We start from the raw sequence: 25,022 nt of genomic DNA on the forward strand, positions 1-25,022 counted from the left end.
ATTTCAAAATTTGGTATTCCAGTTTAATTCCTACAAACCTCAGAATTTTGGGCACTTGATTATGGCTTGTCTCTTGTTCACTGACAAGACGTTATAACACCAGTGGACTGCAATTGCTTTGTGACCATGCCTTCGTGAGAAGCTACTAACTCAGACATTGCTGAAAGGAAATGACATGCAACTTAGGAAACTTGTTTATACACTAAACACAAGTATGGAAGTGATTTCAGCTTTGTTATTGTTGATAATACTCAAGGAGCGGATACAGACATCAAAAAAAATCTGAATTTCTGTTGAATTTAAAACAGCCATTGAGGCTGTCTCCACACACCATCTCTCAGCTTCAATGGAACCTGGACAAAATGCTCAAATGAAGCAGAAAACCTACTACCATAATTATTAGCAGCAGCTCTCTCTTATAAAACTAGAATGAAGAGATCCCACTGATGAAGGAAAGAATATGGAGATACAGGCAAAATTGTGAAATCCAAGTCAGTACTTATTTCAGGCTCAGTTTCAATACTCTCAAAATACTATCTTGCAGAGACAGATTGAAAGTGTTTCATTTTCAGTAAATATCTGGTTTACCTGAGTTTTTTAATAGCAGAGCTTTTTTATTTTTTAAAATGTGGCAAATTTTCTGCTTGCTCACCTCCCCCAACCATGTCTTTGCTATTATCTAGCTGATAGCTAGCAGACTGGCCCATGTAATGGTGTAAAGGGCTTGTGTCTTTTCCTGTTCTGTTATTGTTCCTCTGGTCCCAGAACCTGCTTGTATAACTTTATATTCCAATCCCATTCACATGTTAAAATCCAGCAGCTTCTTCCATGTCTGGATATTTTAAACCACAACAGTCCCAGACTGTTATATTCCATCCTGCTTCTTTGGCACATGCAGGGCAGAGACGGAGAGTTTATAAACAGAATGAGGGAAAAGAAGGTGGGAAAGAAAGCATCCATAGATCCTTCTATAAATTTAGGAGGTGAAATCATAGTGTGTGTATGTTTATTTAGTTGAGGCTTCCTTTGACTTCATTTGCAATTGTTTATGCAGTTAATGGCAATTGTTTAGATGACTATGTTAAGTACCCTTCCATTACTTCTTTCCATAAGTAAAAACTGCCAAACAGAGCAAACAGAATTGGCATGACATTTCTGGTTGGAATTTCAACCATATAAAAATAAGAAATGGCAAAATTCCCAGGTAGGATTTTGACAAATCTGCTAAGAAGCCTGGCATCTGGACTAGACTCCACAGGATAATACGAATTACACTGTCAGAGGACAAACAGTTCTGTGGTAAAGTATTAGCCTGGATGTTGGCAGGCTTTCAGTAGAATGCTCTGTTTTACTGCAGGGGTCTTCCTGGGAAAGCACCCACTCTTGTCCCTGACTGAGGTGATTAAGGCACTTACCAGTGATATGGGATGTATGAGTCTGAGTGCTGATGAGCTGAGGGAAGAAATTAGCAGTACTCCTGGATCCATTCTAGCTGCTTTGCTGATGTATAAGCTGGCAAGAGTCATGGCTGCAGTCTGTGCAGTCTCCAACCCAGCTGGAGGGCAAGTGACCTCAGGGCACAGAGTGGAGCAGTGTCCCAGAGCAGATGGGAAGGCTATCATCTCATTGGGGTTACCTAAACATGAAAAAGGCACCTGCTCAGCCTTGTCAAAAATTAGGTGTTTCTGGGCACCCTTGAACCAGAACATACGGACCAATAGATCTATAGGTAAGACAGAAGTGCCATGTGAAGTCATCACTTCAGATCAGCTCACCCCGTTTAAATCGGAGCTGTGCCTTTGCCAATAAATCTTCGAGGTGTCCACTGACAAGGTAATTTTCAAGCATTTCAAGCCTTCTGATTAAAGCAACAATACAGTTTCTGCTTGCATTTTGTAGAATCATAGAACCATAGAATAGTTAGGGCTGTAAAGGACCTTAAGATCGTCTAGCTCCAATCCCCCTGCCATGGGCAGGGACACCTCACACTAAACCATGCCACCCAAGGCTCTGTCCAGCCTGGCCTTGAATACTACCAGGGATGGAGCATTCGCAACCTCCCTGGGCAACCTATTCCAGTGCCTCACCACTCTTACAGTAAAGAACTTCTTCCTTATATCCAATCTAAACTTCCCCTGTTTAAGTTTTAACCCGTTACCCCTTGTCCTGTCACTACATTCTATTGAAGAGTCCATCCCCAGCATCCCTATAGGCCCCCTTCAAATACTGGAAGGCTGCTATGAGGTCTCCACGCAGCCTTCTCTTCTCCAGGCTGAAAAGCCCCAACTTTCTCAGCCTGTCTTCATACTGGAGGTGCTCCAGTCCCCTCATCATCCTCGTGGCCCTCCTCTGGACTTGTTCCTACAGTTCCATGTCCTTCTTATGTTGAGGACACCAGAACTGCACACAATACGCAGGTGAGGTCTCACAAGAGCAGAGTAAAGGGGCAGGATCACCTCCTTTGACCTGCTGGTCACGCTCCTTTTGATGCAGCCCAGGATACGGTTGGCTTTCTGGGCTGCAAGCACACACTGCAGCCGGCTCATGTTCATTTTCTCATCAACCAACACCCCCAAGTCCTTCTCTGCAGGGCTGCTCTGAATCTCTTCTCTGCCCAACCTGGAGCTGTGCCTGGGATTGCTCCGACCCAGGTGTAGGACCTTGCACTTGGCATGGTTAAACCTCATGAGGCTGGCATCAGCCCACCTCACAAGTGTGTCGAGGTCCTTCTGGATGGCATTCCTTCCCTCCAGCGTATCAACCAAACCACACAGCTTGGTGTCATTGGCAAACTTGCTGAGGGCACACTCAATCCCACTGTCCATGTCAGCAACAAAGATGTTGAACAAGACCGGTCCCAACACCGATCCCTGAGGGACACCACTCATTACTGGTCTCCAGCTGGACACTGAGCCATTGACCACAACTCTTTGCATGCAGCCATCCAGCCAGTCTAAACCTTGGACTCACTACCCATATTATTTTGAACTCTAAAAGCTGTTAATGTCTTTGGGGTTAGTTCAAGAAGGCAAGTCGTCTCTTAGATCCCCATGGGAAATCTTAGATCCCCAAGGGAAAAGCACATTTGCTCATACATCCCAAAGCATGCAGGCTGCCTCAGCTGTGAATTTTCCCCGCTCGTGCTGCCAAATGCGTTCATAAGGCAAGACCTAGCTCCCCCTCCCAGCACTCCCCAGCCACTTCATAAATGTCAGCTCAAGAATGAAGGCAATGGACTCTGGAAGGGGAAGCCAGCAGCTTTGAAGGAGCTGTAACATGCCCATCATCATCCATGCAAAAGTCAGTCAGAAATAATAGCTCCTTAAACATTAAGAACGGCTAACATGTTTGCCAGCTGGTGTGCTGCATCTCACCATTCTGACTGCTTTGCCCCAGATCCCCTGGACATGGCAAGCAGAGTGTTTACAAAACATTTAACTGAAAGCAGAGGATAAGTGACATATGCTAACTGCTGCTGCTAGGTGCAGAGATACAAACACAGAATTTAAAACGGTCCTGCTTTGTGTCTGTATTTCATTGCAGAAATACAGACACCATACCATACAAATGAAGTTTGGGGTGCTGTTCCATGACCAGCAGAGAGGTTTTAGTGTCATTCCTGGCTGCCTTCCTGCATCCCCATTCCTATCTGCAATATCCCACCCTTCCTTCATAATAACTCAGCTGCTCTTCTTACCCCTTAAGGAGCCAGTGCAGTTGCTAACCTGTGCAAAAAACTGACATTGGTGGGGTTTGGGTTATTTTTCTGGGCAACTTTCCTGTATCTTCAGCCCTCTGAATCAGTTCACTGAGGGCACATTTGATATCAGAAGGGCACAGGGAAACAGCAGGGGTGCTGGCCAGTATGGGAGGAGCAGAAGCATACCATTACAGAAGCAGTGAGCTACTGGCAAAGTCACCATCATCCTACTGCAGCCTTAGACATAAACATCTGTGCCACTTACCTCAGCGTCTCAGGGACCTGGGCTCTGACCTAGGTCAGGCATGCAGTGTGACCCAGTCCAGTGGGGCAGTTCAACTCCAGTTTCCTTTGGAAGGAGGCTATCCGTCTTCCCCAGGCTACCTCACAGAATGCAGAGCTCAGCTGCTGTGGTGCTAGGATTGTTTTTTTGAAGTTTCCAGTATGTTTGCTCTCACTGGAAAAGTGTTTTTTTTTCCCCTTCTTTTTCTCATGTTCAAAAAGAAGTAGGTTATTTTTAGCTTATATTTCTCCTTTTGAACTTTCATTTGGGACTAGGTCAACACAGGACAATTCTGTTTCGAAAGGTGGATGTCTCAGAAATGATAGGCAAGAAAGAGGCAGCTGATGGACAGTGGTTCTGCAACCCCTGCATTAAGTGTAATACACCACATTCAGAAAAGGACATAGTAACTGCAAATAGAGCTTCTGGTAAAGTGGGGAACTTGGAATATACAGCTCCATATCCACATCATCTTCCATCTGACTCCGGAGACATATATTAAAAAGTTCTTCTGAAGACCTCCACACCACTGAGGTGCCTGTAGTTCTCTAGGGCAATTTCTGCCATTTCTTCTTTAACTGTGAAAATTCCCTTGGATGATAGGCTATGCAGACCAGGATGTATGATCTGGGGTGCTCTACTGAGACCTTTACATTGTGGTGTGGGGGAACAAGGGGATGTGGCCATAAATATGTGATTACATGGACAAGGTAGCAGCATAGGTGATGGTTCTGTAGCCATGCTGGGATAGCAGATTCAAGAAAAGAGATGAGTTTGAATGATCAGCTATGTCACTAAATTATCAGGGACAAGATGGGCTAAAGGAAGGGGTTCATCCCTGTCAGACTGAGGTCCTGCACAGGGAAAACTGAGGGGCAGTTTCTGGAGGTCTCTTATCACATGCTATAAGGCATTACACATTGCTGCCCCTCACAAAGAGCCAGCTTTCTTTAGCACCTCTGAAAAATGAGGTGGTTTTTGACCTAAACTGGTCCAGTTCAGGAATGAAGAAAAAAAAAGTACTGTCCAATAATATGATTGTGAAATCAGGGTTTTTCAGGCAAGGTAAGTGTCATGTGTTAACTTGCTTCTAAAACCAAATTTGTTTTCTGGGTTCCTGTGGGAAATCAGAGGATGTTATAAACTGAGTCATGCAGTTTTTGGCTTTAGCAAGCACACAATTGATATAAATAGAGAAACACTGGTGAGTCTTGAACAGAAGGCAGAGATTGAGAGGTCTTCTTGCAAGGACTGATAGGAAAAGAAGGCAAAGATGAAGACAAAGATCCTTTCTTTGCTTGGGTTCCTGTATGTTGCATGTTCTTGTGCTTTCCCAGTGGGTCCAGAAAAGGAAAATGAAGATACACAGTTTGCTAAGGTAAGGACTACAGGCAGAACTTAAAAATAACTTATTGTGAAAACGAACACAGTGATGTGTTGATGTTGTAGAATATTTTATTAACAACTCTCTGCATTTGAAAAGCAACATTTATGTTCTTAGCTGTTGCTTTTTCTTCCCATCAGAAATACCTGGAAAATTTTTATGATTTTAAGGAAGAGAAAAGTTCTCTCTTGAAATCAAAGAACTTCAATCGCATGGCTGACAAAATCCGAGAAATGCAGTCATTCTTTGGGCTAGAGGTGACTGGGGAGCTGAACCATAAGACAGTGGACATCATGAAGCAGCCTAGATGTGGAATACCGGATGTCCGTTCATACAGCACCTTCCCACAGAGCCCTAGGTGGAAGAAAGAAGATGTGACTTATCGGTAACACACATTAAAGCATGTTTGGCTGTACAGCACTGAAAAGTTTTGTGTACGCTTTCTGCTTTGTGGCAGAAGTGATGTCAACAGGTTCTTTATTATTTATTCCTGTATTTCTCCATATAAAAGCCCCATTCAGAATGAAATGGCCATGAATGTGAGGACTATTCATATCCTTTGCTTTAGGTTTCCAAACAGTGATGAAAATACCAAAATAAAAGTTTGCATTAGTTAGTTAACAGCCTCCTAAATAATATATTCAGTGCATATAAGGGTTATAACTGAGAGTGCATGTTTGTGTTTCTGAAAGACATGAAAGAAAACTGAAAACTTCCTCTGTTATGAAAGCAAATCATTGAAAACAAACAATCTGAGACACATAAATGATAATAACCACTGATTAAAATATCTGACCTTCATACTTTGTGCCCCAGCCACATGTGATATGGTTGCTTTTAATTCCTTCCTCCTTGTTTCACAGGATTTTGAACTACACTCCCGACATGCTACAAGAGGATGTAGAAGAAGCAATTGAAAAAGCCTTCCAGCTCTGGAGCAGTGTGACCCCTTTGAGATTCACCAGGGTCTACAATGGTCAAGCAGATATAATGATATCCTTTGCATCTGGATGTAAGGGAACTCTTTTGCCTGTGTATAAGCATTTTTCACTTTTTCTTACAGACGTGATGAAAAGCATCACCTTTTTTCCCCTTTATTTTTAGTTCATGGTGACTTCTATTCCTTTGATGGTCCAGGAGGAACTCTGGCTCATGCCTACCCCCCTGGCAGTGGGATAGGAGGAGATGCCCACTTTGACGAAGATGAAAACTGGACCAAATTTACTACCTATAGTGGTAAGTAATCTTAAATAGTACATTGTCTGGTTTTTATTATATGACGTGTCTTGAAGACATTGTAAAGTCATAGAACCCATGGTAGTAGTTCCAGTACTTATGGAGATGTAAAATGTCAGTGAAATTTATTTCGACCTGGGCTGAAGTTGATGCACAGACTGCAAATAGAGCTCCATTGAAGGAAATGAGATTAGCATGAAACTGCTACATTAGGTAATCATGACACTGTAGGGCAGGAGATTTTCACTCTCAGGTAATGACTTTAAAAGTTGGAATATTGAGATCTCACTTTTTTTTTTCTTCTTACTTAAAGTTATGTAAAACTTTAACTTTTACAAAGGAAAAAACAATCTTGAGTTGGTAAACACAATTAAATAAAACAGTGAATTGTTCTGGCTTCCAAGCAATGTCCAGGGATGATATTACATCCTACTGGTCTTTGTGAATTAGTTACCAGATTTTGCTGTTTCATTAAGATTGTGAACGATAAATCATGCATGAGAGGATGGAACCTGTATCCCACTATTATGCAGGAGAATTTATTTGTTCTTTGTGCTGCATTTTTTTTTTAGGGTATAACTTATTTCTTGTTGCTGCTCATGAGTTGGGTCACTCACTAGGTCTTGGTCATTCCAATGTCTTTGGTGCTTTGATGTATCCTATATATATGGCCAGGGATACAAGGAACTACAGGCTTCCTCAGGATGACATTGACGGCATTCAGGCCCTCTATGGTAAGCAAGATATACATCATTTTTTTGGTGCATGATGGGTAAACATTTCTAATGAATTTTACTGACCAGCTAAAATGTATTGAAATTTCTACTGCAAGGATACTGAGGTTTAATTTCCTGATACTTTTGGACAAATGTCTTGATTTCTTTGTGGCTAAGAGACTACACCGGCAAAATAGAATCTGTGGGCTGTATCCATGACAGTGAGCCAAAAGATAAAAGAGCCTTTCTACAATGATACTATCCTATGTCTGTAGTACTAAACTCATCTTCCACAAAAGGGTGGTCACATGCCTTTTGGAAATGGTCTTTGCTCTGCCTTAGTTCCTGAGCACATACAGTTTAATAACTGGTCAAGGCAAAACAATGCCAGAGACCATTTTAACAGTCAGCATCACAGATTAAATTGCCCAGGAACTTTCTCTGGTGTTAATTTCTTAGATGGGTTCTAACCTTAAGAAACCTATGCATTTGGCTCCATATGGCACATCCTGAAGCTCTGCAACGTGAAACTCTAATTCACCTTCCAATTCTACATCTATTTATTTCCCAAAGGACCCCCCAGGGAATCTTCTGCACTTCCAACTAAAGCTTTTCCCCCACAAGAACCAACTGAAATGATACCTGCAGAAGCACCAACTGAAATGTCACCCCGGGAAGAGCCAACAGAAATGACACCCTCCAAACCCCCCACAAGACCAGAGGACTGTGACCCTCATTTGACTTTTGATGCTATCACCACTCTCCGTGGGGAAATACTGTTCTTCAAAGACAGGTAAGCACTTTCATTTCTAGCAACACATTTTTGTGAGATTCACAAAGGCAAAGCATAATGTTCAGTTCAAGGAATTTATCTTCCCTTGGTAATAAAGGAAGATATTTCTTTCTGAAAGTATTAAAGCAGCTTTGCAAAATTTTTCTAGCCCAGCCAGGCTAGGTGAGTAATATGGTTACTGACAGGTGAGTAAAATGTTTTAAGCCATCATACATCATCACCCATGTCTGTTAAAATTGTGCAAGGCTGAATAATCCCAGTGTCATTCCTGAGCCTGCAGCTCCTTTGCATGCAGCACTGTCCTTACCACACCATCCCGTGTGAGGGTCAGGGAGCTATGGAACATGTCAGACTTTTGGTGGCACTCTGACCTAGGGGTTTGCACTGGACCACTGCCCAGTATTGCCTGTAGGGACCTCCTGCTGCTAGAGGTGTCCATGTTTTGGGCACGTTCCTACACTGGGCACTGTAGCAGGTTGTTGGCTGGGCACATCCACCCTGGGGAGGGAGAACAGCATTTCAGACCAGGACTTCACCCACTTCTTGAGTTGGTAACTGTGTTTTGACTGAACAAGTTCCTTTGATGATGTAGGTCTGATTTCCCTTCTAAAACACATGATGAAGAACTGTAACTTTAAAACTTCATAATTTTCAGGGAAGGGGAGGAAGGAGCAATTCCTCCTTAAAATGGGTTTTAACACGTTTCTTAAGAGTATTTAGTGACCATTTATAGCCAACCTGAAATTAAGAACACAGCTGTGCCTATCTGCATGTGACATGGTGAAGAGAAAGCTGTAATTGTCAACACTACCACAGACAGCACATGTTGTTTTGGGCAAGCCATCAGGGTGCCAGTAAAGAGATCTACAGGGCCACTAGCTCTAGGCACCTCTGGTTGACCACAGAATTGGAATACATGACTTCCAAAGTTCCCTTCTAACCTCAGCTGTTTTGTGACCCCAGAGCAACCTGCAGTAAGGGTAAATATCTATGAGAGGGCAAGTCAAAGTAAAGCACTGTATCCCAAAATAGCTCTGCCTCATAGAGAAGAATGGCTCCAGCACTCAGAACAGTAGATTTAAAGTCCATTCTGGGCTAAGACAATGAAACGCTGCTATTTTCATTTCTATCAGCTATGTTTGGCGTAAAAGTCCGTATTTCTCAAGCATCGAGCACGACACCATCTCCTCATTCTGGCCATCACTGGCAGCTGGCTTTGATGCTGCTTATGAGGTTGACAAGAGGGATCGAGTGATATTTTTTAAAGGTATTTGTCTTACATTTCCATCAGTCCTTTTTATGAATGAATAAGCTTATAGTAGTACCGCTAATGCTATGCAATAATAATGGCAGTAATGTTATATTACATAAATGCTAATGCTAATGCTAATACTAATAGAAGATATTCTTAATATTTGTTTAAATTCATTTACATTTTGAAAATGCTGTTTCTGTCATTAACTAATGCTGCTTCACAACAGCCCTGCAAAATATATCACTCTCTCTGTCAGTGAGAAAAGTCACAGCTGAGACAATCAGTTATTTTAAAGCATTTTTAAAGGTGCCAGACACAGCTAGAAAATATGTTGAGTTCTAACTATTGAGTATATGACTATGAAAAGTGGAAAATCCAACAGCTCTGAAATTTTCAAACTTCTGTGTGCTCCAGAGGGTAATGTTCTCAGCTGGATATCTATGCTATTTAGTGGCTTTTACTCCACAAAAACTCTGCTGCTTTGATGAAAAGGAGCTCAGCCTTCTCAGGAATCCTAAGTTTTTCTGATTTTCCTGCAGGTGACCAGTACTGGGCTGTCAGTGGCTATAGCATAGAGCCAGGCTTCCCCAAGCCTATTCAGAACCTGGGCTTCCCCAGCAGCATTGGGAAAATTGATGCAGCTGTTCATGATCAAAATAACAAGAAAACCTATTTCTTTATAGGCAACAAGTACTGGAGGTAAGGCTCAGCCCTGTATTGTATAGCAGATTATCAACATATATTTTAAAAATGCCAAGTTGTATTAGTATTTGTACTTAATTTCATGGCCTTTTGTTGTCAGCCTTCTCAGCCAGTATAAAGCTAAAATTCATGTCTTTTAATGCAACAAAGTCTGTAACACCTGAGATGATAAAAACATTCACTTGCTCTTACATTCTGTGATTAACAAACATATGAGCTTTGTTTACTCATCAGCAAACAGTATTACATGAACTTATTTTAAAAGACAATGTAAGTAGACTCTGCCATCATGTCATGCATTCATTCAGTGGCTTTTAAGGGGCCAGAAGTGCTCTCTAAAATTTATAAATAATAAATCTACCAAGAAAGTTATAGAACATTTACTTTTTAATAAACAGTTCAGCTAAGCAGATGTGTTACTTATATTAATTTGTAGTATTATCTTGAAAGAGTACTATTACACCAGAAGTTTACATTCCTCTCATGGGGTCACCTCCTAGATTGAATGTTGTAAAATTAAAATACTCTGAACAGTTATTTAACTTTATTGGTCAGTATAAACCCTGTCAAGCCTTATTATCAGTCTCAAAGAATGGAAGTAAACTATTTGATGTTATGAAAACAGCCTTGCATAGGCCACTAAAGATATAAATATTCACACAGCCAGGATTTATACAGTTCTATGAGATCACAGAGGCTCACAGTTATGGATTTTCAGCTGAGAGTAGCCTTACTTAGTAAAAATCCACCTGATTTCGACATTGAACATCACATGTTTCTTTCTTGTTTTCATGCAATTTTTTTAATTTAGTTTCAATGAAAATACCCAATCAATGGAAAGGGGATATCCAAGAAAAATACAGGCTGACTTCCACGGAATTGGCCACAGAGTTGATGCTGCCCTGCAGAAAAATGGTAAATAAATTAAAATGTAATTCAAAACAAAAGATCACCAACCAAAGCAAAAAAAGTGTGTTTCAAATACATATATATGAAATGTTTGTTCTGATATTTTTTTAATTGCTCAAGAAAATAGCAGATGTATATCAAAGGGTACACAAAAAGGAAATATTAATTTGTCAATATTTTATCCTTCCAATTCTAGGACATTTCTACTTTTTCCATGGATCAAACCAGTATGAGGTTGACCTCAAGAACAAGAAACTCATCCGTATAATGAAAAGTAACAGCTGGTTTAATTGCTAGAAATACCAAGTGATGATGCAGGGCTGTATTTGTACCAGAAATGGTTTTCCATATTCCTTGGTTATAAACAATATTGTTCAGCTGTTACTGTGCACCTGAGTCTGATGGCCTTTGATAATTCTAATTTAAAAACCTTAAAAATGTAAAACTTAATGTACAGTTTTAATTTATTTTGTTTTCCAACTATTTATTCATCAAGTTGTTTTTGAGTAATAAAGTATTTTGCTTGAGTACAGCAGTGTTTTTGTGTCTGGTTCAGCCTGCTGGAGACAAGGCATCTGATATAACCACACAGCCTGAACGGTGCCAGGACCCCACCACCATTTTTATCAGGGCTTGTTGTCTGAAGGAGGAAAGTTAGATGAAAGCAGAAGCAGATGAGCAGTTTCTACAGGCAATAAGAAATGCCAAGAGAGGAGGGAAACAAATACACTCAGAAGCAATGCAGGAGAGGTAGAAGAGGTAGGAGGAAATACTATGCAACAGTGTGGGAAGGGCTGTGGAGAGACTGGTGGCTATGGCCTCACCTTCCGTGACCCCAGAGCACAGGGACAGAGGGGTCAGGGCAGGGATGGGGCTGGGTGCCTGCTGATAGATGGGCAACATGGATGTGGGCTGAGAGGACCTGTGTTCCAGAGCCACTGTGGGTGCTGGTGGTGGGCAGAGTCAGTGCAGCAGGACATGAGCAACCAGAGAGAAGAGCAGGTGTCCAGTTTGAGGATGGAGGCAGCATTCAAGCAGAGTGGGAAGTGACTGAGATATAATCATGGGGTCCCAGGGAGTTAGGAGATTACCCATGCTGAGCTGTGACCATATGCATTGGGAACGGAGTGAGGGCTGACCCTCCAGCTTGCAATGCTGGACGACATAACACTGACAAGAATCACTTCCCAGAGCAAACAAACCAAAGTGATATGAAAAATAACCCATGATTTTAATGTAACTACACAAGTAATTACTACAAATCCTCCAGAGGAAATTTGGTGAGACACAGACAAAAGCACGTGCCCTTCCTCTATCCACCTTGTCTGGGTGTCCCTCATAAGGCAATAGCTCAATGACTTAAACACCACTTGGGCTGTAAGAAACTTTGGCTGAAGCCCATCCTCTCTTTGAAAGGATTTAATCCCATCTCTCACAGCACTGCTCTGATACTGTGATTTACAAGGAGGTCAGCTCCTCACTATTCCTCTTTATGTAGAAGGATTGGCAAAGGCAGCAAGAAAGGATGGGAATGGCTGATGAAGATATTTTTCCAGTTGCCACATCTCAAACCCTGTTAGGCAGAGGTGAGATTTCCTCCTGGTCTTCTTCACAGAGCAGATCCCTCAGACATCTGGTCAAAACACCTGCCAATATCAATTTTACGTTCCATCAGAGCCAGAGGAAGCCATGTGTATACCCACAGACCCCCTGTACCTCTGTAGTAGATAAGACCAAGGACAGGCTGCTGAGATGCTGCCATGTCTTATTTTGGAAAACCTTTTCTCTGCCATATTCTGCTCTTCATGTATGATTTATACCATGCTAGATATGCACTAAGCACTGCTAAAGTAAGGGCTAAAGCCAACCTAAGTGAGAAATGAAGCCATGAATCTCAGCAGGGCTTAACAGTCAAGCAGGGACTTAACAGCTCAGCATTGCCACAGGGGCAGTGGTATACCATGGTGAAGTCATGGACTGACAAGCGGGTGAGCTCACCTGGCGGCAGTTCAGGCAGGGCAGAGACACAGGAAAACTGATGCTGCCCCAATATCTTCCAGTATGTTTCTCAATACTTGTGCTGTTACACAGCATGTCCAGAAGAAACTTCCGTCCAAGGACTTTAGATGCCCTCAGGGTTAGGCAGGGTGCTTGTGAGTATTGCTTGTATATAAATAATGTAGTTAATTCCCTTTGATTTTGAAAGTGCCTATGCACTGACATCCTAACTAAATACTTTCTTGTATGTGAAGCTTGCCTTCAGAAATCAGGCCTTTAGGCTCTTTCAGGTTGTTTGCTGAGACTTGAAAGTGGTTAAGAAGGAATCAGAAAGAACATTTCAGCAATGGTGATGCAGAACACTGACAATGTTTACAGTGACTCACCTTGGCAGTTATATTATTTCTTTTATATAAGGTTGGTACTGATTTTTAGTTATGACCCCAAGAAAACAGCTCAATAAAAATACTCTCACCACCTCCTGTACTAATTAGCTTAAGCTACTAGCATGTGAAAAATAAATTACATTTACTTGGATGTAAAGGAGAATCTAGAAAGTGTCCTGTGTTTTGGTCTATAACATGGACCATAAATGGAAAACAACATAGCATGGATAAGGGGACTAGTGAGATATGTTAACCATGGATTTTTCATCTGTATTTCTGTTTTGCTCATGTCTTAAACTTTAGCACTGAAAGGACATTACCCTTGGTTTAGGAAAAGAAATGAAATTGCTGTCAAATGTAATAATATGTAATTCAGATGGGTTTGGAAACAGGAGTGCTGGAGCTGCCTGTCTACACTTAGTGGTCAAGAGAAGATTCCTTGTAACCATGATTTTGTTAAAACTCAAATGATTTTTGGTGTTAGAGGTCTCTTGGATGCCAGCAGAGGAAATTTGCCCATAAACATAACTTCAAGTACTCATTCTCTATGAATATGAACTTTCTCTGGAGTCTGAAAGCAGTCATGCAAAAATAGAGACACAAAAATCTGTTAGGTCTGAAATTCTTGACTGCAAAGCTGTTGTCCCAAACTCGATCTCTTGCATATGAAAACTCAGGCAAAAATGCCTTAATGACTTCACTGACAGCTTAACAGGATTCTTACAGATTATTAGCTGTGTTAGTTTGTAACAGTGCATATTAACACAAAATGTCAGTGGCTCAAGAAGCAAAAAGAGTCCAGGGAGCATCTGCTCTCCTGGCTCTTCAGTCACATATACCGGGCACTTCTAAATGCTACAGCAAACCAATGGGTCCAGACCTGGACATCCAACAGCTCAGTGACAAGCATTTGCTCTGCAGCTCAAAGTTTGCTCTAACCCTACTCCCATTAGTAGCAGCTTTTACATGTTGCTTTTGGGAAGGCAAATAAGTGTTTTACACAGAAGTCTTTGGAGATGTTGTGACAGAGATCTTCTCCATTGTCTCTTCCTGGCCTGATTTTCAAGGCAGTTGCTATGATTGCAGAGGAAATTTGGATATATATGTCTAGTGATGTTCTCTGTGCCTTGGATTCAAGACCTTGATGGGTAGGTTTTGCGTATGAAGCAAGACTCTACTCAGACAGCATTGACACAAAAAGAAAATGAAGAATTAAACTGCCAGGAGGCCTTGAATGCTCAGCACTGGAGACCAAGGGTGACTTTGTGCAAGCTGACTGGCACAAGAGGAGCCCCATCAGTGAACCAGCATTGCTGTGCTGAAGAACAATGACTGTTATATAAAAGCTAGAAGTTGGACACACTCTTTTCATCTGCAGTATGGTATTTCTGAGCCTAGGTTTGTGCAGCCAGGTCTGGGGGTTTGCAGCACAGCCAGAAAGCTGCCGAAAGCACCAAGTTAAACACTGCTCAGCAGCAGCACAAGCTGAAGCTGCAGGTTTGCAGCACAGAAGCTTTCTTCCTGGGAGAAGGAAAGATAAAGTTAATATTATGGGATTATCCGAGTAGTTATAAAGGTTGAAAGAAGGAGAAAGCAATTTTCACACTCACTTCTTTAACCCAAAACAAGAGATTGTCATTGTATGTTGCATTACTTCTGGATTAAGTCACCTCAAAGGCTGATATCAAAGAAGAAATCTGCAGTTATGAAATTTTCTTCATACAGCATATTCTAGGTGACTGAAAAATGCTTCAGGAGGTGATTGATCTTTTGAGGGCAACGTTATACAGTATCAAGAAAAGTGAGAAAGGTTGACAGAGTAGCAGAAGGATGTATTTGAGAAGGCTGCAAATCAGAAAACTGTACAAATTTCTTCAACAGCTTTCTAAATGGTTTTGATGGCTTCTAATGGACTTTTCATTAGAGAGAAAGGTGAGTGAGGAAAATTTATCAAGTCCTATAAGCTTCAATATCACTTCCTTCCTCTAGAACCCTAGAGATGTGTGACGCTAGTGAGGTAAAAGACTCAACTGAGTCAACAGATCCTGCACTGACAAACACCTGTGGCCTTGACTTAACTTTTGATGCTGGCACCACTTTCTGTGGAGAAATAATGTTCTTTAAAGGTAATTAAGTCAGCTTACTAAAGGTAAAATACCTGGGTACCTTTATTATGCCCTGCAGCATGGAAAAATAACTTTACTAAGAATATCAGCCATTCTAGGCAGGAAGCTAAGGCAGGAAATCAGGGTAAGAGGTGGGAGGCAAAAACAAAGAGGGTGGTCAAGAACTGTAGATAGGTAAGGAGGAAGATGACCTTTGAAACAGGGCATGCTATGAATAGGATGGGGAAAGAAGCATCTTCTGAAAACATGGGCTGTTTTCACTTTGGCTGTAAACAAGTCCAGGTGGTTGACACCTGGAAGAGTTCAGCTTTGGCAAAAGGCACCACCAAACCTGGGACACTTAGCACCTTCACTGATGTCCTTGCTTTGAGAAAGGGTTTACCAATCCTGTAATAATACCTACTTGAAGAGCCCCTGAAGAGGTGATTTAATATAATAAAAATAAAACAAAAGGATAATTGATTCAGTGCTAGATTCAGACAAAATAGCCTTCTCTAGGGCATGATAGTCCAAAGTCTCGAGAAGAAAGGGTAAAAGAACTGATTCCCTTCCTCTTCATGTGGCAGGGCTGTACTTCCCTGCTTCAGACCTTCTCCAAAATCAACAAGTTTCGACCTCATAATTTGGAGTCTACAAAGCCAGTAAAGTGTTATTTTGCAAAGATCATCAGGCACACCAACTGTTTCTCTAAGCTGGTGTTGGTAACCACAGGGTAGGGTTCTTCCTCAAATCTTACCGCGTACCAGCCATGCTAGGCAGGTCTCTCTAAGCTCCCTTTCTGCATAAGGAAAAAATAATAACTGTTCTAAGAAAACAGTTCATCTGACCTAGTTTAGATGTCCGCATCAAGATGAGAGGCATACCACTGTGGCAATCACTATTTCTGTTGACATTACAGGGAGAATTAGGGTGACTAAATAAGGATACATGGCTCGGTTTAGTCAGAAGATCCTACCCTGGTTGTCGTGATGTGGTTTCATGCATTAGTGTGAATGAATGTCTGATTTTATTTAAAACCTGTTTTCTATTTATGTAAGGCATTTTCGGAGCAAATATCCTGTAGACAGAGCAGCCGATTTCAACTCAGTATCTTCATTCTGGCCACGGCTGCCACCTGGTGTTGATGCTGCAAATAAAATTCCTAAAAAAAAAGGTGAAACTGTCATTTTTAAAGGCAAAATGTTGTCCTTTCATTTTCCTATGATGCTTTTTCAAGTAGCCTTAAGAGTTTGTATATGGTTTGAAAAACAGTAGCTCTCTCTCTGTAGGATTCCACAAGCTTTAATTTAGTCCAGTAAGTTCTTGTATTTCAATTACAAAGATAAAATACTATTATCCAACATAAGGAACATGTCCTTGCCAAAATAAATGTCATTATTTTCCTCTTTTTTTTTTTTCCTGGAAAATTATCTATTGAATTTAAATATTATAATACATGTGTCTTTCTGGTTTGTGGAAAAATAACATAACTATAAAGGAACCCTTCCAGTATCTGAAGGGGGCTAATAAGGATGCTGGGGAGGGACTCTTCATTAGGTGACTGTAGTGCTAGAACAAGGATTAATGAGTTAAAACTTAAACAGGGGAAGTTTAGATTAGATATAAGGAGGAAGTTCTGTACTGTGAGGGTGGTGAGGCACTGGAATGGGTTGCCCAGGGAAGTTGTGAATGCTCCATCCCTGGCGATATTCAAGACCAGGTTGAGCCTTGGGTAACATGGTTTAGTGGGAGGTGCCCCTGCCCGTGGCAGGGGGATTGGAACTTGATGATTTTAAGGTCCTTTCCAACCCTAAGTGTTCTATGATTCTATAAAGACTGAAATTTCAGTTTCCATAAAATGTGGTACAAAGAACTATACTTTTTTTTTTTTTTTGACTCTAAAACTATCTATAGAATGTTTTCAAGTAACCATTTGTCCTGGGTTCAGTTATTTCCATGGTTTGGTTCTGAGTTACCATCTGGGCTTAAACCATGACACCATTATTTTCACTGCATTTTTCCATTAAAAGATTAGCTTTCATGAAAAGGATTGTGCGATTCCCAGAAGATCTTGATAAATGTTTTCATCAACTTTTCTTGATAGGGAATGAATTCTGGGTTGTGAGAAGAGATATCATACTTCCTGGATACCCTCAAAAAGTCTACACCTTGGGCTTTTCAAAGGGTGTTACCAAAATTGATGCTGTTTTTTAAAATGTAAATGAGAGGAAAACCTATTACTTAATAGTGGAAAAATTTTGGAGTTAATATTTCCTGTGCTACTTTCCTAAATAGGAGCAAACATAATCACATTATCAATATCCTGTCATGATTTAAGACGAATTAGTCACATACTTTGGCAATCTCTTTCAGTGTCACAATTGGCTATAGAAAAATATTTGAAAGGGAGTGTAACACTTCTTTTAGCTTTCCTTTTAACTGATTTAATTGTTTAACAATTTTTTTAGTTAGTTAGTTGGTTATTTTCATTTGACTGCCTTGAGGAAAAAAAGCCATCTTACAGCTCCACTAGTCAGCTCAGGAAATCAGTCAGAACCTCACCGTTTATACAAAAAAAACACATTTCTGTGGGGTAAGAAGGAGTATCATACCCTTTTTCCAGCTACCAACAGATAATTTCATAAAGTTGTTGATAAATGCCATGTACTGCAAAGAATTATCTGCTATGCATGGTTAGTATTTCCTCTTTTCAATCCAATCCCTACTGCTCAGGTTTGTGCTCAGGACACGTATTTCTGACAACTGAATGAGTTGCTCTTATAACAGAAGCAGTAAATAACCTGAACTTTTGCAGATGAATGACACAACTTCTCTCTTTCCTGCCACTACAATGCCCAAGACATTGCACATACAGACATCAGACTTCCACATTTTAGTTCAGACTCTCATAGCTTGAGGAACTTCAGCTGAGAAGTTTGGCTGATCAGTAAATCTCTTATTGAGCAAAGGTTTCAGAAGGAAAATGCTTTCAGAAGCCTTCTTATCGCAGCACTAATAAACTGCACTTCACTAAAAATGTAACAGCCTGCTATCAGTAACTTCAGTAAAATGACTTAAAATAACTCATAACTCATGGAATTTTTTTTCCTGATAAATATTTCTTACAAAGAGGGAATATGAATGCAATTTTTTAAAAATCTTGCAAATCTCAGTTATGTTTAAGACAAAGTTATCTACCTCTCCTTTAGGTACAATCTCTTAGAAAAAGTATTTAGCAGATTCATGATTATGGCTCAAATACTAGGCATTCTTAGATGTATCTTGAGTTGATACAAACAGAAGCAATTCTTGCAGCGCAACTAATAGAGTAATAATTATTTATAACACATCATGTCTGTCTCAACACTACCTAAATGATACTGAAAGTCTTCAGTGAACTGTTACCTGTTGGAAGGTAGAAGGTAATCAGGTGAGCTGAATTAATCATGAGCTGTTTGCAGTCTTCATTGACACCAGGTTGTTTATAATTTTTCTTAGTTATGACAACAGAAGTCAAACTATGGCCAGGAAGCCCATACTTATAAGAGATGCACTTCCAGGAATTAATGGGAAGGTCGATGCTGTTTTTCAGCATGGAAGTGAGTAACATTATTAATAAAGCCTGTATGAAGTGCTCAGGGTTATAGAGTCATGAGAGTGCTCAGGCAGAGAGAGAAACTTCTAAATGCTGCTCATAGCCCTCAGGATGACAAATAAGACCTTGAAATAGTCACATAATACAACCATGCATCACTTTACCCCCTTGAAAAATAGTGACAATATACCTTTGGTGACAGCTTCACAGCTGGAAAGGCCAGTGAACATATTGGTACATCTGTATTAATGTTGGTGTGCACGTCACACCATGAAGGGCACCGCTCAAAAGACAATGACATTTCAACAACATAAGGTCTACCTGCTATGAACAAAGCTACCACAGCCTGGCCCTCTGACACGAAATGGCACTGCTTTGAGAATAATAATTTGCATTAGCTTCTCCTGCACAAAGACGAATGTTGCTTAGACAGGAGGATGCTGAAACAGATTCAAGGGTACGTCCACACTGCCAAATGGAAGAGCTTCTTGGTTGTCTCCTGGCTCCTCATCTCCTGATCACCAAAACCTGTGTATGTTAATTGTTTCCTAGCTTCCTGCAGAATGAGTCTTACACATGGTCCTGGGGATCCTTAACTACAGCCATCACTCCCAGAGCAGTGTTGGAGGCATATGCCCCAGGCTGGATCTCTCCTTTGCTACCTAGCAGCACACCAGCAAGCTTGTACCTATTTGTACCTTGCCATGCTGTCGTGCCAGGCTCCAGGCTGTGCAATACCTACTCACATGTGGCTAAAAGTACACCCTTCTGGAGGGTTTCAACATAGTCATTGCATAACAGCAGATATTTTAAACTGCAGGAACACACAAGATAAATTTTTGTAGGGTTAGTTCATGCAATGCGTTAAGTATATTATGCAGTGTGTTTGCTATGGAAGGTGACTGTGCTGCTCTGCACCATTTTGCAGAGGTTACACCTGGGAGAGGATGCTGTTGGCAGCATAAGTGTAGCCAAAGTTTTTCTGAGCTCTTGCCAGATGCTGTTAAAACACACTAATTAACTAATCTTTAACCTGCAATAACATAATTCATCTGTTCATTGTTTGGTTTCTGTCATTTGTTTTGTTTTTTTTGTTTTTCTTAGACAACTTCTATTTCTTCCACAAACAAAAGCAGTTTGAGGTTGACCCTGGTAAGAAGAGAGTTACGTGCCTCCTAAAGACAAACTTCTGGTTTCCATGTTAAAAAAAATGAAATCTGTAATGGTGTTGGAAAGCATGTAGTACTGCACTAGAAACACTTCTTTTATTAATACATGGAATGCGTAGGTACTCCAGCATTAGTCAGCAAACCTAAGCCCCTGCATAATCTGTGTTTCTGCAAATGACAGAATAGTATTTAACATACTGATGTGTATATATGGATGTAATTAACAGGATTGTTAGCTTAACAGAGAATAATGTAGTTTTTACTTTTGATACAAAATTGTGTCTTCTAGCACCATCTTCTTTTCACTTTCCATGTTGTACGTCACCCTATATACAGCCCTACAAGCCAGAAGTCCATGAGGAAAAGAATTTCTGTTCCTAGAGCCAGGACTAGGTTCAACCATTTTCAGGTATTTCAACGTTAACTAAGCAGGCTGATCAACACTACTGCTAATTACAGAGACAGACGAGAGCTGCAAAGAGCAATCCCTCCAGCTTGAACTGCACGCCTAAGGAAAAAGTGTTCCTTTTCATTACTGACTGGAGAGGCAGACTGAGCAGTTTAAGTTAGACACTTGATTATAGAAGGCTAAGCTTAAGTGTGATGAATCAGAAGCAGAGGAGCACTGGCCCCAGTCATCCCTGACCTGCATCTGCTCCTCTCCAGCTGTGCCAGGGCCACCATCACCGCATGTCAAAAGGAGAGATTCTCCACCACCTCATAAACTGAGGGATCACTGCCAGGGTGACAAAGATCAGTGGCTAGGGGAAGAGAATTTGGGTCATATTTGAAGGAGACTGCACGACTGAGCAGAATTTAAGCATGTCCAGAGGGAGGTGATTCTCTCACCTGCAGTACTCTATTCAGTTCTGAGGACCCCAACACAAGAGGGATGTGGAGCTGTTGGAGCAAGTCCAGAGGAGACCATGAAGATGATCAGAGCACCTCTCCTATGAAGACAGGCTGAGAGAGCTGGGTTTGTTCAGCCTGCAAAAGGCTCCAGGGAGAACTTACAGCAGCCATCCACTACTTAAAGGGGCCTACAAGAAATCTGGAGAGGGACTTTTTATAAGGGCAAGCAGTGATAAGACAAAAGGGAACAATTATAAAATGCAAGAGGGTACATTTGGATATTAGGAAAAAGCTCTTCATTGTGAGGGTGGTGAGACACTGACACAGGTTGCCCAAAGGAGTTGTAGCTGCCCCATCCCTGGAAGAGTTCAAGGCCAGGCTGGATGGGGGTTTGAGCAGCCTGGTCTAGTAGAAGGTACCCCTGGCCATGGCAGTGGTGTTGGATTAGAAGGTCCCTTCCAACCTAAAACATTCTATAATTGTAGGATAATAAGGAAAGGGCCCAGCAGATTTGCCCACACACAAAGACCACACAAAGCAGAAGAATCAGCCAATGGTTCAGGAATCAGAAAATTTTATTCCAGGCCAGTTTCACACAGGGAGGGTGAGTAGCAGGGAGCTCCCCTTATCCATGGCTGTGGGGAGCCTCCAGCTGCCTGTGGGAAGATGACGTGGTACAGGCTGACAGTGTCTGTGCTCCCTTGTCCTCAGGTCAATGGCTTTATGGAACGCTACAGAAATCTCTGGCTATGTGGCTGCGGAGAGAAGGCAGTGAGTGTGCCATGGTCTGGTCTTGTCCTTGTCTGCGTCTACGTAGTTCAGGTAGTTAACTTTTCAACTGTGTCATGTCACTGTCAGTATCACTCTCCTCAACAGCATGAAAACCAGCTGCTTATCCAGGCTCTCTGTCTGTGTGGCTGAGGACAGGAGCACACCATGGGCTGGTCCATTTGCTGTCAGGGTCTGCATCTGCAGAAGACAGAACAAACCACACAGCAGCCACACTGGCTCACCATGGGCAGCCCCTGCCCAGGGCTCTGCCAGACGCCATCACTTAACTTTGTGTCAGTGTCCCTATGGAAGGCAGCAAGTCTCTCTGCAAGAGTGCCTGAGGACCGGAGCACGCCGAGGTCCGATCCTGTCCCGTTGCGTGCCTGTGGCTGCAGAAGAGAAGAGAACTGCAGAGCAACCGCCACTGCTCACCACGCGCAACCCCTGCGCAGGGCCCTGCCACACGCCAAGACTTAACTTTGTGTCCGTGCAGCAGGAGGCGAGTGTCTGGCTGTGTGGCCGGGCTCAGGAGTGCGCCCTCTTCCGGTCCTGTCCTTGTGTGAGCTTCTGGCTCTGGAAGTGAAAGGAGGAGCAGCCACCATCTGCCGCCCATGGGGCAGCCGCTGCCTCCCTGCCCGGGCCCAGCAGCCCGGCCCTCCCCTCCCTGCCTTCCTCCTGCCCTCTCACCTCAGCCCTGGCTCACCCACCTGCTCTCCTCCAGGCGGGTCTGGCCCTTGTCACCCCGCAGCCCTTTACGCGCCCGTCCTGGAACCTGGGCTACCAACCCCTGTGGAACGGAATGGCCACCACCAACATTCCGTCACCTAGGATACAGTCACCAACATTCTCTCCCCTGGGACATGGCCAACACCAAAATTCTACCCACTGGAACACGGCCACCAGAAAACAGCCAACGCAGGAAGCTCGCTGTCACTCCTCTCTGTGCTGGGACACAGCCTCTTGACCTGGGGCTGTGGTCACCTCACAGGTCCTCACTGTCCTGTTCCACCCCTGTTCCCCTGGGCCTCCTGCTTGCTGTCAGGGCTGGGGCAGAGCAAGATGGAGCTCAGCATGAGGGTGCAGACAGCTAAATGTGATGTCTAAACACCAGGAGCAGTTCAGGTGTTTGACATCCTGGCCTAGTGCCACCTGGGCTGTCTTACATCCCAGCATCCCACGGATACACATGAAACTGTCAGACAGGAGGCGGGACCTGGGAAAAATGCATGCCTCTTGAGATCAGGCAGGAGCGATACACAAGGGCATCTCTCATTGCACTAAATGCTTATTTTAATTCCATTTGTAACACCTGAATTCCTCTGTCACTTTGAATTGCTCAAGGATATGGATTAGGTGAATCTCCATTATTTTTGTGGTTTCACGTGTATAGCCTTGACTGAAAGACAACAGAATGCAGTCTCCTGTGACCCAAAGTATTTAGAACAGGACGCAGTAGTAGAGCAGTAGAGGTTTCTCAAAGCATCTTTGTATCTAAGTCCTTAAACCCTTACAGATCTGTCCTAATAAAATTAAAAAAAAAAAAAAACAAACCTGAAAAGAAGATTCAGAATGGAAGTCCATATCCACTTTTACCTATAACTTAGCAATGACCACATAATCCACATAATCATAGGAATATCATAGAATCAACTAGGTTGGAAAAGACCTTTAAGATCATCAAGTCCAACCTTTATCCCAGGACTAACAAGTCCAGTACTAAACCATGCCACTGGGGGCCTCATCTGCATGGTTTTTGAACACGTCCAGGGATGGCAATTCCACCACTTCCCTGGGAAGCCTGTTCCAATGCCTGACTACCCTTTTGGTGAGAAATTTTTCATAATATCCAGTCTTAACCTCCCCTGGCAGAGCTTGAGGCCATTATCTCTTGTCCTATCATTTGTTACTTGGGAAAAGAGGCCAGACACCTCCTGGATCCATCCTCCTTACAGGTAGTTGTAGAGAACAGTCAGGTTCCCCCTGAGCCTTCTCCAGACTGAACAATTTGCTTTCAAGAGTACTTTCTCTCCCCAGAAAGAGTATGCAAAAGCTACTACTAATGTTACAGGTGTCCTGGTGGACAAGAACCTTTATAAATCATGAAGCAGTACTGCAGTTCTGTAAGTCCCACCTTCAACCAGGACAATGCCATGCACAATCCCAACACACAGCTGGGTCTGTACACATGCTCTACAAGAAGCTTCAATCCCTATTCTTTCCCAGCCTCCCACTGGACAGTTTGACCACATAGTCCTTCCCTAGGCTTGTCGAGAAGTAACAGAGTCAGTAACAGGAGAACAGCTAGCACAGATTAGAGCTTGATAGCTCTACATTGCACACAAAATGCCAGAAGGAAGTAGTGCTGCTTACAATGATTTGGTAAATGGCACTAACATCTACATGATCATCCTAAAAACCAAAAGCACAGCTTCAGCTTTGAAGTCTGCAAATAATACTGGGGAGGATAGAAGAGTCCTGATGTAGCAAAATTAATCTGCTGTCTTTAGGCAAAATATTATTCTGTCATTGAACATGTTCTAACACAACAGCAAGTACAAATGAGATTACCTCAAAAATACACACTTCTGCATTATGAATAGGATTACACAGAATCGTAGTATGTCTTGGGTTGGGAAGGACCCTAAGAGCATCCAATCCTCCTGCCAATCATCAATTGCACATTCAAAACACCAAAGCAATACAAGCTAAAGGCAGTGCTGCTAAGAAGGAATACAAGTTACACTCTGATCTGAATACAAACAGTAGGATCTTGTCCCATGGAACAGAAATTTTCTTAATGCCAGTACCTGGAAATGATGAAAAAAAAAAATTATTACTCTTTCACAGGTTTGTTTTGTTGGTTGTTGTTTTGTTGGTTTTTTTTTCATGTGGAATGTGCATGAGGCTTTTAAAACAAAACAAGATTTTCATACTCAAGAGATCTTAAACACCTGATGTTAAGGACCTTTGAGCCTTGTGGAAGTCTACCACGGCTGCTAAATAAAATAATAATTTAAAACACTCTGGGAATTTGAACACTTTACTTACTCACTGTGTACTTACATCTGGGAGGCTCACTGTGCCACTTTACCATAGGGGCCAAAATAAACCATAATGCCAGTTTGACAGGCCTGTTAAACCACTCTTCTGTTCCTGTCCATATACCCA

General features: G+C 42.1%; 1 protein-coding gene across 1 annotated transcript; it reads left to right on the forward strand.

Moving 5' to 3' along the window:
• Positions 1–5,182: 5,182 nt before the first annotated feature.
• On the forward strand, positions 5,183–11,508 carry LOC134161972 (stromelysin-1-like). Its single transcript, XM_062615367.1, has 10 exons — positions 5,183–5,361; positions 5,508–5,752; positions 6,231–6,379; positions 6,472–6,603; positions 7,176–7,337; positions 7,893–8,112; positions 9,246–9,379; positions 9,907–10,066; positions 10,881–10,984; positions 11,175–11,508. The coding sequence occupies exons 1-10, from the start codon at positions 5,257–5,259 to the stop codon at positions 11,273–11,275; spliced, it is 1,512 nt and encodes a 503-aa protein (XP_062471351.1). The 5' UTR covers positions 5,183–5,256; the 3' UTR covers positions 11,276–11,508.
• The last annotated feature ends 13,514 nt before the right edge of the window (positions 11,509–25,022 follow it).

Source organism: Pezoporus occidentalis, unplaced genomic scaffold, assembly GCF_034315485.1.
Source record: "Pezoporus occidentalis ecotype Australia unplaced genomic scaffold, CSIRO_AGI_Poc_V1 ctg18, whole genome shotgun sequence".
Classification (NCBI taxonomy): domain Eukaryota; kingdom Metazoa; phylum Chordata; class Aves; order Psittaciformes; family Psittacidae; genus Pezoporus; species Pezoporus occidentalis.

Bases quoted from the DNA above. Each gene is read 5' to 3' on its own strand.
- LOC134161972 (XM_062615367.1), top strand. From the start codon at position 5,257: ATGAAGACAAAGATCCTTTCTTTGCTTGGGTTCCTGTATGTTGCATGT. The intron at 5,753-6,230 runs GTAACACACATT...CTTGTTTCACAG, and splicing joins AAAGAAGATGTGACTTATCG to GATTTTGAACTACACTCCCG. The intron at 10,985-11,174 runs GTAAATAAATTA...TTCCAATTCTAG, and splicing joins TGCTGCCCTGCAGAAAAATG to GACATTTCTACTTTTTCCAT.